General features: G+C 42.4%; 1 protein-coding gene across 2 annotated transcripts in view; it reads left to right on the top strand.

Moving 5' to 3' along the window:
• The first annotated feature begins 7461 nt into the window (after positions 1–7461).
• The window catches only part of LOC137258979 (cytochrome P450 3A24-like), a 13695-nt gene continuing 5182 nt past the window's right edge, over positions 7462–15974 (top strand). Inside the window, exons 1-10 of one of the 2 annotated variants that reach the window (XM_067796678.1) lie at positions 7462–7591; positions 8022–8118; positions 8510–8562; positions 10983–11079; positions 11378–11506; positions 13172–13260; positions 13508–13659; positions 14927–15054; positions 15155–15227; positions 15645–15802. In XM_067796678.1, coding sequence (XP_067652779.1) covers positions 7479–7591; positions 8022–8118; positions 8510–8562; positions 10983–11079; positions 11378–11506; positions 13172–13260; positions 13508–13659; positions 14927–15054; positions 15155–15227; positions 15645–15802 — 1089 coding nt within the window. In that variant the 5' untranslated portion in view covers positions 7462–7478. Of the gene's footprint in view, positions 7592–8021; positions 8119–8509; positions 8563–10982; positions 11080–11377; positions 11507–13171; positions 13261–13507; positions 13660–14926; positions 15055–15136; positions 15228–15644; positions 15803–15974 lie in introns of both variants that reach the window. The other variant, XM_067796677.1, reaches the window with a different exon arrangement.

Genomic DNA, 15974 nt, shown 5'->3' with positions numbered 1-15974 from the left:
TGTTCATGCTGTTGATCACTGGATTGTCTGGTCCAGACTCGATCATTTACAGACCACCGCCATATAGCTGGAATATGAGTGCGACGTAAAACTAAACTCACTCACTCACTCACTCACTCACTCACTCACTCACTCACTCAGTTGTGAGCGTGTTTTTATTGAGTGGCAAATTGATAGAAGCGTCTATACAATATCCTCTATATTTCCCCTGATGATGTTTGCTTCCACCCGACTGCAGCGAGATACAAAGACTTACTTCCCATGTTTTGTAACTATGGTTACCATCAAGTGGAGAACGAAGGTGCCTTCCAGGCGCGTCTGCTTTTCAAATACATCCTGACTTCGTGGGCAGCATGATACGATCAGGTTCAGTCTGTTTCCATCGAGTGGATGCTTTGAATTTTGCTGGTCCTCGGACTTCATCAATGAAATGCAAGAGGGATTCGTCAGCGTTATGTTCAGTGCTATTTGACAGACATTAAATAGCATCAAGGCACCAGGGATATTCAACCGTTTTCCAACCGAGTGGCATGTGAAAGTATTGTTACACATCACTTATCCATGTAAGAAAAAAGTCAAGTTATTTGGTGTTGTTTCCTGCTCATTAGAATACAGTTTGGTTCGTTGTTGATTTAGTAATGCACCCATGTACCTATCGTGTGCCACACCCACGGCGATGCTGTAGCCAAGTGATTAAGGTAACGCATGTCACGACGGATATCCGGGTTCGATTCCACATAAAAATGGGCCCAAAGTGTGAAGCCCATGTCTGATTTCCGCTATCGTGGTATTGTTGGAATATTACTAAAAGCTGATGAATCTGTTGATAGGACACAGTGGTGCCCCCACCCCTCTGGAAATGGCACCGACTCTTCTGTGTGCACCCTAAACATTTGTCATGGAGGTTGAGGTAATGCATATCTGTGTTAATTACTTGCTGCTGAACAGACAGAGGCTAAACAGTCACAAAGTTCATGTTTCGCATGGTCGAGACAGAGCGGTATTCCTATAGGGGTGTCATGAAAATACGTGTATGGCTTGCCTTGAGGTCGCCTCACAGACTCTGTCGTATTCACATAGAGAAGCAATATATTGACATGAGTCTAATCCCGACCTGATATTTTGAGCAGATGCCCTCCAGTGAAACACACATTTCGTGCAGCCATGTATTGATGCCGTGGATAAGAGACACTGACATGGCGATGACATTGTGGTAATGATACAAGGCGGACACCTTCTCGGGCTAACTGAAGTAACTGAGAAGGGACTACCGACCCCATTACACAGAGTATGACGTGGATCACATAACGTGCAACTGTACAGTGGATTTTCTCACAGAATGGGAAGTAACGTTTGACCTCTGGTAGTGGTTGTCATTGATTGTCACAGATGTCTCGCGCCTACTGATATGGATTTTCTTTCGAAGACGCTATCGTGTAGTCGTACATACAATTGGTGTGTAACGATGCAGAAGTTTAAAACGGTTGTGTTTGTGCGCTACACCGACAAACGAACATGTAACCAACACCGTTCTATCCATAATATTGTATTTGTGTTGAATGTTTCATACATACATCAGCGTGTTTTGATCTGGGTAATGTTGTGCGGACTGTGGCGTTGCAGAACGTCAAACCAAAAACAGTCGAAGTCTTATGTTACCAACCCTCAATATGAAATGAACGGTGGAAAATTCGAGGTGATGTTTGGGAACACGGTCAGTTTATTTGACACAGCAATTAAGGTCACCCTGTACCTGGTAATATCCACCTCGGTAGCTGTATCTGAGCTGCCGTGATGAAACATGTATCCAGACTGTCATGAAACATGTTTGCAAGCTACCATCAAGCCTGAATCTAAGCTGTCGTGGAACATATATCTAGACTGCCATGAAACATGTTTGCAAGCTACTATCAAGCCTGAATCTAAGCTGTCATGGAACATATATCTAGACTGCCATGAAACATGTTTGCAAACTACCATCAAGCCTGAATCTAAGCTGTCATGGAACATATATCTAGACTGCCATGAAACATGTTTGCAAACTACCATCAAGCCTGAATCTAAGCTGTCATGGAACATATATCTAGGCCGCATGAAACGTGTATCCAAAGTGGTCCCTGTCTTTGTATCAGACAAAATTAATGGAAATCGCTTACTGCGTCTGATGTTCGGTCGTCATCATGACGCCAATTTACAATCGCTAACTGTGTTGTGTGTTGCTTCTATTAAGCAATAAGTACATGTTTCTATTTTTTATGAGTCACTCAAGATAATATCCAATCGGACTTAATAAAGTAGACAGTATGTTAATTTAAAAGTCATATTTAATCCCTTATGTACATACACTATGTTTTAACGACCCAAAAAGTTGTACTCTATTCCTGTCATAATCCATGACTACACACAATGAATAGTCAGATCTGTTTGTACGAAAAACCGCTTCCCAGCAACACAAAACAAGCCAGTCTAGGCAAAGGTACGTCCTACTTCTAGCTGCATGGCAACCTATGTCAAGTGTATGGAAACTGATTCAGAAAATGTGAGGCAAGGGCACTGAATCTGACATACATCATCTGAAAATGGAGTTTATTTGTTAACTGATAAATCGGATATTGTAAATGAATGAAACGCTATCGAAACAATCCTCCCCGTCTAATCATGTAACTAAATTTAGAAATTACAAAGAACACAAGGAAAACGGCACTTCATTATTTTCCATTAATGAATTCTACTCTGCCGTTGAACCCTCTTGTGACACCGCAGCAGCTGGAAATACACAACTCCTGAAGCATTCAGCAGAATCAACTCGAGGAACTTTCCACACATTTGATCAATGCAAATTTGATCTGGCGTATTTTGCAGATTCTAGTTCTAACTGTAGCAAACGCAATCTTGTTTATCCCTCAAAATACTCTGTAAAAAGCAACGCAAAGGTGAAATAATTAGAAATATGTGAATGAGTTTTTTTCTGATATACCCACGGAATGAATACAAACTACTACTTCCTCGTGACAACAAGCACCGAGAGTAATTATTCGCGGGTAAAACAATACCGCCCAAGAATACTGAAATAGATGGCGAAACGTGAAACCTCAAACGTGCGAACGTGTCTGCCAACACAGCAGCATGGCTATGTAAAAGGCGTATTCATTTGTGTGTCATGACCACTGGACAGCAGGTGAAAGCCACAACTACCACAACTGACAGAAGCTCGACACATCAAAGCCATCGGTCGACCGCAAGCATCATTATCCATGCATCGCGGCTAGCCGTAATCATATGTGCGTGACAGACTCACCACGGTCATCTCGACATGCATACATTGCTGCTATATCAGACTGCATTGAGGACACAAGATGAATACAGTCCAGGAGATCGTGTTCCACATTCAAGACCAGCACAAGCGTTCGTGGCTGGATTTATGGGGTTGTGGAGCTTTTCAGTGGTTCTACCTAAACCCAGACTTTTTCCATCGGATAAAATGCTGCAGAAACAGTTTGGCATGATAACACAGCAATGTTTAGCTGTTGTCGTCAAAGTGTCCCCTCCAGAATGACTAGAAAGTCTCCATAAACCTGTACTGATTTAGCTACAGTGCACCGTCCTTATCATCTCACTGGACGTCGAGGACAGATACTGTGCTCCAGCCACCTGTTACATGCGGTCCTGCAATAATTTAATATTTCCTACCACAAACATCTGCACCCGAGGAGTCGGATCCATTGTTCGAATCATTCATGTGACAGCTTGATATAATAGATTCCCAAGATTCACCAACCTAGCCAGAACGCAGCCAAAACAATGTTGCCGTATAAATATGCCCGGATATATGCCGCATAAATATTACCGGATATATGTCGCATAAATATGCCCGGATGTATGCTGCATAAATATGCACGGAAAAGATGTGAATGACGACTTTAACGTCCGTTAGATATAATGAACATTGAATCTAAAAGCAATGGAGGATGCATTATTTCGTAACAATATTTATGCATTGTTACTAAACCACCTGTGATGTAGATATGTGCTCCATGAAGACAATCCTCAAGCCTATGTCTCCCGAACAGTCAGCCTAAGTAATGTCTTTGTGAAACCAGTTCCTCGATTACTCGAAGTGAGAGGGACGAAACATTGTGAAAGACCTGTGTTTCACAGCCTGGATCGATTTACTGACAGAGACATCAGATGTCAGTGAGACATGCCATCAAAATTCCTGTGATATATTGCTCACATGTTGTTTGGTATCCTAATATATAATTTGCTATTTGAGTGAGCTCTGTTTCGGGTTTCAGTAAGCGATATTCCTGTTATTCTGTCAATGGCTGAGCAAGGATGTAATCATCCTTTCTATGCATCTCTATGTATTGGGTTAATCATGTGAATGTGTGGCGCAGCAGATGCCGTTCTATTGTAAACACATGCGCACATGGTGAGTCTGGGACTGTTACAATCATCAAGTTGAACAGCATTCTATAGCATTCCGATTGTATATATTTTCCTTTCATTTTGCTTTGTTTGTGTATTTGTATTTTAAAACAAATTTTAGTGTATGAGGAAAACCGTAAACTGTCATGACAAACAATTAAGAATATTTTGTGAGCCGATATATAGGATCATTGTGGATAGGTACAACCTCACAACAGGCTTCGATAGACCTCCCCTTCAGCACAACTGCGTCTGCCTAACACTTGTATGGTTAGAGTGTGTATATCACCGACCTGTATACCAGGCAGTCTTCTGGACACCGTGTTAATGACGTTACACGTTAATTCTTTGCGTATATAGGCCAAGAGATGCACTTCTTATAACCAGCCATGTCGGCTGATGTTGAATGCCAACATTGTTTGCAGAGTTTTATTGAAAGTTTTAAAAAATAACAATATAGGAAAACCAACACCGGTAATATAGTCTTAAAGAAAGAAAACTTGACATAGGAGCGGTTTGAATTTATGGAAAAAATGTGCACAAACCAATCCATGCTGAATCCCAACATATGGAGGAATGGTGGCCAACGTTTAAAAGTGAAACGTTGAACAAAAACAAACGCTGAACCAAAACGGTGCGTTAGACTCACGCGAGCTGTCAATCACTAAACCGCACTCTACGCGAAATGCAAGTGAATCATGAAATTGTGTATCGCCAGGGTGTGAAGCATGTGACTGCGGGTTTTAAAACGCCACATCGATGGTACTCCACGTTACTATAGACGACAAAGAATGTACCAGACCGACAGACGTTCAACGACACGACGCCGTCGGCCCTTTGCAAGGAGTAGGGACATCTCAGCATAAGGTGGAAAGGCACTTCGACGTGTCCAGACTGTCATAAACCTATGGATCCAGTGCTACAATACTGGAGTGATAATGACAGATCCATATCAGGTCGACTGTGAGTTACCACCACCGGCCAGGATAGCTACATCCGGTTGCGACACCACGGCCGCATCATCCACAACAACCCACATCCCTAGACAGAGCCGAATCTCCCACAACGTAATATCCTGACACAATTAACGTCAGGATGACAATACTAGACCTCACCTTGCATGTGTTCACCCGGACTTCCTCCAGCATAACAATGCCCAGGTATCATCATGGCTTTCTCAATAACCCGATTTGTCCCCCATTGAACATCTATGTGATACTCCTGATCGACGCTTGCGCCAGCGTAATACGCAATCTCAGATACTACAAGAACTCAGCTGCACACAGCTCTTTAGCAACAGTATCAAAACATTCCTCAAGACAGAATTTCAGGCAGGCATTTCCTTTCTTCTATGACCCAACGCTGCCAAGCCGTTATCGAATCACATGGTGATGACACCAGATACTGGCATTTCACACTGACCAAGTGGCTTTAACAGCCCTCTGTGGCTTAAATCAAACATGTCATGAATATTCAGGTTTGGGAAGTTTATGAAGCTATGATTTTACTGTAACTGAGCAATAATGGCGTGTTTCAATCAATTATATGCACCTAATAAATAAACTCCAAAACAACATGTCAAGTTTCGTTTTGACGGGTATAGTTCCACTATACACAATCAGCACACGGTGAAGTGTTTTCTGACTCTCTGTAATCATGTATTTGTTGAAAGAGTTTAAACGACAGTTAACAATAACTGTCAAGGGTAAATAGTGGTCAACATTTAATAAACAGGTCACTAAAAGTCTGTGCATGTTCAGTTCAGCAGCAGATACATCGTCCCAGTTGAAATGTAAGTAAAACGACCACCCAAGGAGAATATCTATTGCCATCAATGTATAATCCGCATAAATACTAGACGTCAAAGGTTAAATAGCTGTGAAATTACATGAATTAGGAAAGTGTGTTTCAAGTCATGACGGACATTGACTGAAAAGGTGGGCGAGCTCTCTAAGGCACCAGACTGGCTACCAATCCAGCGAGCTTGGAGGTGCCGGAATCGGGCCCACCTGTAACCGGGTGTAAAAACCGTGTTAACTTTGTTCTCAGACTCTTTCACTGTTTTCACAACCCCTAGTGTGCAATACACAACCCTGTGCATTTACCACATGGTGGTCCCACAAATACGTACAAACACCTAGTTGCGGGTACAGCAACGTGCAGTGAGCATGGACAAAGTGCTGTGACTATCTGTCCCAGTCTACCCAGCTGTGAATGGGTACCTCGTAAGGATGGGAAAGCCACATTAACTCGGTGCACCTGGTAGGCTGCAAAGGAGATGAGATTGAAAATACTATGTGTCGTTGTGATGGACATCCAGTGATCCAGGGAAACACTCAGCGCCCTTGAGCAGTTGAACGAACTGGATATCAGCGCTATACAAATATCTAGTAGTATTGTATGGTATAGTATTCACAGAAACTAATACTTGCTGCAACGGAGGGAGAGGTAATGAAGGGGTCTTAACAATACATGCTGTAACGTGGGGAAAAGTACTGGCTGTAACGGGGATAGGAGTACTGAAGGAGTATGTGACAATACTGGTTTTGACGGGGGAAGAAGTACTGCATGGGTCTAAAACAATACTTGGTATAACGGAGGAGGAGTACTGAAGGAGTCTATAACAATACTGGCTGTAACGAGGGGGATGGGAGAGTACTGAATTGGGCCATAACAATAGCTGCTGTGACGGAGGGTGGAGTACCAAAGAGGTCTATAGCGTCAACATTGTTTGCAGGTCTCGAGCATTTGCCGAAACAAATTGCGTTATGCCACCAGTTATAGCGTGGCGTTTATAACATAATGTTTGCGAAAGCCATAAGCGGTGCAGGTACTAAACCGTCGCCACTGTGGTGACCAACAAATATAGTAGAATCTTGTGCTCTGGTGGTAACATGACAGCATCAAGATGGTATGTAGGACCTCATTACGATAGCATTCTGTTTCATTCTATAGCGACTTCTCTGACTTCCAATCAGTTGTTGATGCACACGTGACTAACTGCGCCATCGTCTCGTCTATATATAGCAGGCGCTGTTGGATATAAACACATGCGCGTTGTCGGCGTGATGACAGACCTTGTTCCTAGTATGGACATCCAACAATGGTCGGGGATACATCCTGCAGTCTGGTATGGAGCGGGCGTATGTTTGCTGATTTACCTGTGAGTATGTTCATAGCAATATAACTCCCTGTCACAACCTTCTGCTTAATCGACATATTCAATGCTAACATATTGCTGAGTGTGTCAATGTGTTTTTACATAGTGTCTGGAAAGTGACAGTTTGCAATTACGTGTCTTATCCTCAGCAGAAAACTGTTTCTCCTCACTTTCTAAAATCTTAAATCAAAGTATGGTGATAATAACCTTATACAAAACATGATATTTACTTAATAACTGTTTTGGGTTCATAATCATTGATGTTGCGATACTGTTTCCATGTGTAAATATTAGATCAGACTGAAGTCTATTTGGCACAACTGTAAAAATGCCACACAAGATGAATCGTCTAGAGCTTCATCAATAACTGAAGCCAGACTAGACGCAGTTGATTCTGCATACATATACTTACCTCATGCACTGATGTCTGCAGGTACGGCAAATGGCGACTTCGGGTGCTTCCAAACGCTGGGATAGCGGGACCCCCTCCGACTATATTCCTTGGAAACCTGAAACAAATGGCAACGCTTGTAAACATATATTTGACGTATTGTAACATTGACGTTAGACTTGTTTGACAGTGAAATTAGCTGCGGAATGCGTATGTACTAAAGCCGCCATTTACTAGTCCTCTAACTTGCAGAGATAAAGTAAGCACAGTTTTGCATTTATGTAAAGGTGTGGTAGCTTACAAATGACCGTAAGTGAAGCAAATTGTGAACAAATATGCTGTTACACACATGAATCGGTTGTGGTACGGACAAGCAGATACATGCAGGGCCAGTTATGTCTTGTCATGGTCACAGACTTCTTACATGGCAAGTTGATGTAGCACTACACAGCTTGGCAGCAGTAAAACTAGAAGTGTAGTTGATGTCTTCTCTCCTCTGGGTTACAACACCTTCATATCTACTTTGGTAGGGCATCGTCGACCCCTGTCGGAGACACAGGAAAACGTTCGGGAAGGTGTATGGGTGAGTCTGACTTTGCAGGGTAGAATTCCTATCTCAATCTCAGACACAGGAAAACGTTCGGGAAGGTGTATGGGTGAGTCTGACTTTGCAGGGTAGAATTCCTATCTCAATCTCAGACACAGGAAAACGTTCGGGAAGGTGTATGGGTGAGTCTGACTTTGCAGGGTAGAACTCCTATCTCAATCTCAGGCACAGGAAAACGTTCGGGAAGGTGTATGGGTGAGTCTGACTTTGCAGGGTAGAACTCCTATCTCAATCTCAGACACAGGAAAACGTTCGGGAAGGTGTATGGGTGAGTCTGACTTTGCAGGGTAGAACTCCTATCTCAATCTCAGACATAGGAAAACGTTCGGGAAGGTGTATGGGTGAGTCTGACTTTGCAGGGTAGAACTCCTATCTCAATCTCAGACACAGGAAAACGTTCGGGAAGGTGTATGGGTGAGTCTGACTTTGCAGGGTAGAACTCCTATCTCAATCTCAGGCACAGGAAAACGTTCGGGAAGGTGTATGGGTGAGTCTGACTTTGCAGGGTAGAACTCCTATCTCAATCTCAGACACAGGAAAACGTTCGGGAAGGTGTATGGGTGAGTCTGACTTTGCAGGGTAGAACTCCTATCTCAATCTCAGACACAGGAAAACGTTCGGGAAGGTGTATGGGTGAGTCTGACTTTGCAGGGTAGAACTCCTATCTCAATCTCAGACACAGGAAAACCGGCATTATTTTGCCGATAAACATTATTATCACCCGTGGATGGAGGCAACATAAAGGGAAGCAACTCTCAGTTTGTTTTCCGATACAAGCAACCACAATGCAAATAAGGCATCTCTTTGTTATTAAGCAAGTACAATCGTGTATTACTAAGAAAATAAATGCAAAACGTAATGTATTCCTTGAAATAAACGACTAATGGAAATGAATAAAGGTGAAAACTCAATCACGAGTCAGGGTTGAAACCCCGTAAAACTGTCAGAATCGAACCTCGTGAATGGTTATGGGGCAAACACTCATCGTGTCACTGGAGAAGCTGTGAGCACAGGCGACGTCATATTGCCCGAATAATCGACCTTCGTCGGCCACATCAAAGGTAAGTTAAATTTCCACAGCTCCTGTTCCTGAAAACTTTCACTACAAAGTTACCACTCGATCTGAAGTTGAAAATAGGGGTAAACGAAAGAAGTCTTTGCGTGTTGCTTGAATTTTTGTGAACAACGTTTACAGTGTGCTAAAGATTTTCGCAGTGCTATCCCACTGTTTGTCTAAAAGAGATATTTTGCCATCTCAAGAAAAGAATGATTACAGTGATTACACTGAAGAGGATATTCCTGTTGAGGAACAAACTATAGTTTCAATTCCCTCATGACTCAAGTGATAAGCCAGCATTATTATGGATACACTTAATAAAATCAACCCGGTTATGTGTAGAAGGAATTCAACAAGTACAAATACATATTGTGTTGTTTTAGATATTTTTTATACAGTTTGCATTATATTTTAGAAAAAGGGTATTTATAGAATACTGTGAGAATAGATGTTTCTGAAATGTGAGCCCACTTATGTTCGGCTCCTATAACACGCGCTGAGATGAAATGAAATTACTGCCACTGAATGCACGTGCTTCAAAACTTTATATGGATGGAAAAAATGATGCTACAAAATACTTCCCGATATAAAAACGTTTTATAATAGCTCATATCACAGGTATTACTTCGTTCGGTAAATTCAAACATTTCGTGTTGGCACCAATGGAGCCAAAACAGCAAGTAAAGCCTAAAAGCTTTAAAGCGGAAAGTGGGAAACATGCTCAGACTTACTTCCCTTCATCGAGCCATAATAATGTATCGACGGAATACCAGGTTGAGACCAGCGTTGCGTTGCAACTCCCATCTCATTCAAAAACACATGTTGTAATCAGTATGTGCTCTGTCTATAATATAAACACAGAGACAGACACAGGCACAGAGACAGAGATACGAACTCAAAGAGACAGAGACGCATACACACGCACACGCAAACACACATGGACACATACATAATACGTCATGTTGCAAGCGCTGATGACTTTGTTTCCGATCATGATCGGGTGGTCAGGATCGCTGACCTGGTCATCGTGTCCCAACTGACTAGATACCCATGATGTTGATCAGGAACCACCTGGAGGGGAGACACCTGGTCCCACATGGGTATCACACATCCCCACCCCACTCCTCCAGGGAAACCAGGGAAAGCATGGAGTGTTCTATGCATGGTCACGGAATGGGAATGTATAGTGTTGTCGTTCACACATGCCTGCAGTAAGTATAGATGTCCGTGTGGATGCTCAAGATATCAGCACCGCTGAGGGCAGCAACAAATTATTATCAAAATACATCACAGCCATGTTTATTTCAAATGCCTAACTGCTGTCCGTTTTACTTTGTAGTCAGTTCCTGGGTTCTCACCCATTCATTTTCGTTCATGATTTGGATATACTGAAGGAAGTGTTTGTGAAGAATTTCGCCAATTTCAAAAACAGAATGGTAAGCAGCCAGACAATTGTTTGAGTCCTTTACCTATGTTCTGTAAAAATCACCAAACCATAGATCAGGGGTCCATTTAGAATGTCTGCATTCAACGTGGAGCGATTCATACACATCTGCATGAACCGACTGATGCATGTGACGAGTGACGTGGAGACATGTCTTCAGTCACAGATAGATACATGTAGACACAGTTTTACACTCATAAATGTACATGTGGACACTCTCAGACAACTTCTAAAACTGACAGAAACACGCAAATGCTCTCACAGTAAAATGCAATTTGTGTCCATTTCAGGCGATGTTTCAAATTCTCAACATGAACCCCTACCCGATAGATATGGGATTGATCTTTGCCAGGGATGAAGCATGGTATCGACTACGCAATATCATGACTCCTTCCTTCACTGGGGCCAAGTTGAAACATGTAAGTGTGTCCACACATCGCGATGCCTACACTCAGGTGGACTCCTACTGTGGTCAGTTGGTATACTGATACTGTGGTCAGCTGGTGTACTCCTACGATGGCCAGTTGGTGTACCCCTACTGTGGTCAGTTGGTGTACTCATACTGTTGTCAGCAGGTGTACCCATACTGTGATCAGTGGGTGTACTTATACTGTGGTCACTTGGTCTACTCATACTGCTGTCAGTTGGTGCACTCATACTGTGGTCACTTGGTGTACTCATACTGTGGTCAGTTGGTCTACTTATACTGTTGTCAGTTGGTGTACTCATACTGTGGTCAGTGACTGTACTTATACTGTCGTGACTTGGTCTACTCATACTGTTGTCAGTTGGTGTACTCATACTGTGGTCACTTGGTGTACTCGTACTGTGGTCAGTTTGTGTACCCATACTGTGGTCAGTTGGTGTAATATGAGCATGGTGTACTCATACTGTACATGTACATACATGTAAGTGTGTCCACACATCGTGATGCCTGCACTCAGGTGGGATCCTTTGGTGAACTCCTACTGTGGTCACTTGGTGTACTCATACTGTGGTCAGTTGGTATACTCATACTGTTGTCAGTTGGTGTACCCATACTGTTGTCAGTTGGTGTACTCCTACTGTGGTCAGGTGGTGTACTCATACTGTTGTCAGTTGGTATACTCATACTGTGGTCAGTTGGTGTACTCATACTGTGCTCAGTTGGTATACTCATACTGTTGTCAGTTGGTGTACTCATACTGTTCTCAGTTGGTGTACTCATACTGTTGTCAGTTGGTGTACTCATACTGTGGTCAGTTCGTGTACCCATACTGTGGTCAGTTGGTGTACTCATACTGTGGTCAGGTGGTGTACCCATACTGTGGTCAGTTGGTGTACTCATACTGTGGTCAGGTGGTGTACTCATTCTGTGGTCAGGTGGTGTACCCATACTGTGGTCAGATGGTGTACTCATACTGTTGTCAGTTGGTATACTCATACTGTTGTCAGTTGGTGTACTCATACTGTTGTCAGTTGGTGTACTCATACTGTAGTCAGTTGGTGTACTCATGCTGTTGTCAGTTGGTGTACCCATACTGTGATCAGTTGGTGTACCCATACTGTGGTCAGTTGGTGTACTCATATTGTTGTCAGTTGGTGTACCCATACTGTTGTCAGTTGGTGTACTCATACTGTTGTCAGTTGGTGTACCCATACTGTGGTCAGTTGGTGTACCCATACTGTTGTCAGTTGATGTACTCATACTGTTTTCAGTTGGTGTACCCATACCGTTGTCAGTTGGTGTACCCATACTGTTGTCAGTTGGTGTACTCATACTGTTGTCAGTTGGTGTACCCATACTGTTGTCAGTTGGTGTACTCATACTGTTGTCAGTTGGTGTACCCATACTGTGGTCAGGTGGTGTACTCATACTGTTGACCAGTTGGTGTGACCATATTTGCCCTAGATAGTCATTATAGCTAGATGGCTCCTTGAGCGTGAAGCGTGAATCTATTCTTTTCGTTTTCGCTAGATTATTGGGAAAGGTTTCCTACTGTGCTTCATTTTACTCCATGTTTGCAGATGTTAATTCCAACATTTATTTCATGTATAATCTACGTTGGAAATCTGCGTCCTTCAGTTAGCAGAGTGTATTACAGATGTGTGGCCACATCAACACAGCCGCAGAGTCACTGGCCAGGAACCTAGTGGAGGCTGCCGAGCACACAGACGCCACCTATGTGAAAGAGTAGGTCATACCTTGATGATAAAATACGGACCAGAGAACACACGGATTAACTCCCCTTCCTCGAAGGGAGGAGGATTTCTGCTCGGTTTTCTTTATGAAAGGACAGGCTGAATGTAATCACAAGTTATCCAAGAAGTGAGCTTGTTCCGTGAAAATATAAATTCAAAATCTGATTATTGTATCAGTAATTTACAATACAAGTCTGTTTCATAAAAGTTGTACATTTCATGTGTGTTCAATATTTCAGATACTTTATGGCTTTCGCTTTGGACACCATTGCCGCAACAGCCTTCGGAATTCAAATTGACTCTCAGAAAGATCTTTCCCACCCCCTTGCTGTCAATGCGAAGAATGTGTTTCCAAGTAGTTTTTTCAATGATAACTGTCTGCTACTTTCAGGTGAGAAAAATATGAAATGTATAATGGGAATATACTCTATGTGTCTACGCTAGCGCTTCCTCACTGACACATACTGGCCAATAGTCAGACGTACATTACACTGCTTCCTCACTGGCACACACTGGCCAATAGTCAGACGTACATTACACTGCTTCCTCACTGGCACATACTGGCCAATAGTCAGACGTACATTACACTGCTTCCTCACTGGCACATACTGGCCAATAGTCAGATCTACATTACACAGCTCTCTCACTGACACATACTGGCCAATAGTCAGACGTAGATTACACTGCTTTCTCGCTGACACATACTGGCCAATAGTCTGAACAGCAATGCAAGAGAGTGAACAGCGCTGGGTATTCAGTTGGCATGAATACCCATTTATAGAGAACAGGCAATCAGTCTATGGGTGGAGAAAACCAAACACAAACTGACTTCAGGTGCAGTATATATATAATTAAGATAGATAGATAGATAGATAGATAGATAGATAGATAGATAGATAGATAGATAGATAGATAGATATCCTCTCTCTATATATATGTGATATTGTCTATGTAGAGGACATTGGTTTTCAGAATGGACTTCATATATACAACTACCATTCAATCAAAGGACACACTGGTGATGACGTGAGATATGTGTGGCTCCTAAAATGATATGCTCTTGTGTGAGACAGTGATGACGTCGTAATGTGTCTTTTCTTAAATTACTTACAGTGTCTTGTTTATGCAATGCCACATGGTCAGAACTGCTCAAGGGTATAGATTAAATGAACGTCCAATTTCCGACAGGGTTAAATCCGGTGATGAAGGCCACTTTGTATTTACAGGTAGCTACAAATTAAAGGGACTAAAAAGTGATGCCGTCAGTCATTTTCTATGGCTGTTAGTGAAACGTTGAAATGGCCTATCAATTGGTTCAATAAATGAATCGGTTATGAAATGAAGTTGCAAACGTGGGACCGTGCCTTGACTGAAATACAAATTTGAGTTCCAAAAGTAGATTGATTTATCTACAAAACTATTATCTGTGTGCGTTTGTTTTAGATGTTCTAAATCAAACCAGCTTTGCACAACCAAGTAGAAGTATTTTCGTGATTGCTTTGAGTCAATGCAGATAATATTATAAACAATACTGGAGAGGTATTTTCCATAACACTCAAACATATGATAAATCCTCGACCATCGTAGTAGTGATGGTCGAGGGCAACTTCACTAGTTCTGCTTCGCGCTTGTTCCTCTGTTTCATCTTCATCGTCTAGTGATATTCCCCTCGCTGAAACCCCTACTGAAGCTGTGTGGGGTCTACACATTCACTAGCAGCGTCGTCAACTTCTACCGGGAGACAGCAGAACGCATCGTCGTACAGCGGAGGCGGCGTCCTGAAGAAGTAGGTCATGTCACGTACTATTTAAAGTTTGCTCGATCTTTTAAATTTTGTTAGGTACAAGTGCTACAACACGTGACTAAAGCACGCATTACTGTTACAGAAGAAGGTTGATTTTCTGCAACTTCTGCTTGACGCTGAAGACAGAACGACGAATGGAAAGGCACAAGCAAAACGTGAGTATAGCTTGAGGGAATATTTTGACGATGTTATATAATTATTGTTTGAATCTGGTTTCATCTACAAATACATTATTTTTTCAGACTTTCCATTAGCATAACACTGACTGTCTGTGCGCTGTCCAAGGTGTCTAGCATATGTTCAATCCACTATCATATATTCCATTCCTTTCAGGGTATTCTAAGCCACACCGTTGACTACTGTTCATGCATCCAGTTGATGTTTCATCTTCCAAACTGATGTCATGATTTATGCCGCTTCAGTATTAAAAGGGACGGTGGGGTAACTTAATGAATGAACCGTTGGTCCGTCGGAGTTCGATTCCCCACAGGTACATTGTGTGATGTCCATTTCTGGAGTAACCCGTCATCATATTGCTGGAACCATACTCACTCACTCTCCTTGTGTTAAAGGCTTATCATCAGATGAAATCTGTGCTCAAGTGTGTGTGATCTTCGGTGGCGGCTTCGAGACTATTTCCACATCCCTCCAGTTCATGTCCTACGTTCTGGCGACTCATCCTATAGTACAGAGGAAGCTTGTGGAGGCCATCCACTCCGAGATTGGTGAAGTATGACATTGTATAACCACATACAATCTCTATGCTGGAAAATGACGCCTGTTTCCCGCAGCATACAAAAAGCCAACTCGTTCTGCTGAAACTCCCGATATTTTATTTTACAAATTGAGCCTGAACAGAAAAGAAAATTGTAAGCGTCTATTAAAAATGTATTTTCCTTGAC

Source organism: Haliotis asinina, chromosome 12 (assembly GCF_037392515.1).
Source record: "Haliotis asinina isolate JCU_RB_2024 chromosome 12, JCU_Hal_asi_v2, whole genome shotgun sequence".
NCBI classification, from domain to species: Eukaryota; Metazoa; Mollusca; class Gastropoda; order Lepetellida; family Haliotidae; genus Haliotis; species Haliotis asinina.
The sequence above is the reverse complement of the archived record's forward strand: the minus strand, read 5'-3'. Positions and strand labels throughout refer to the sequence as shown.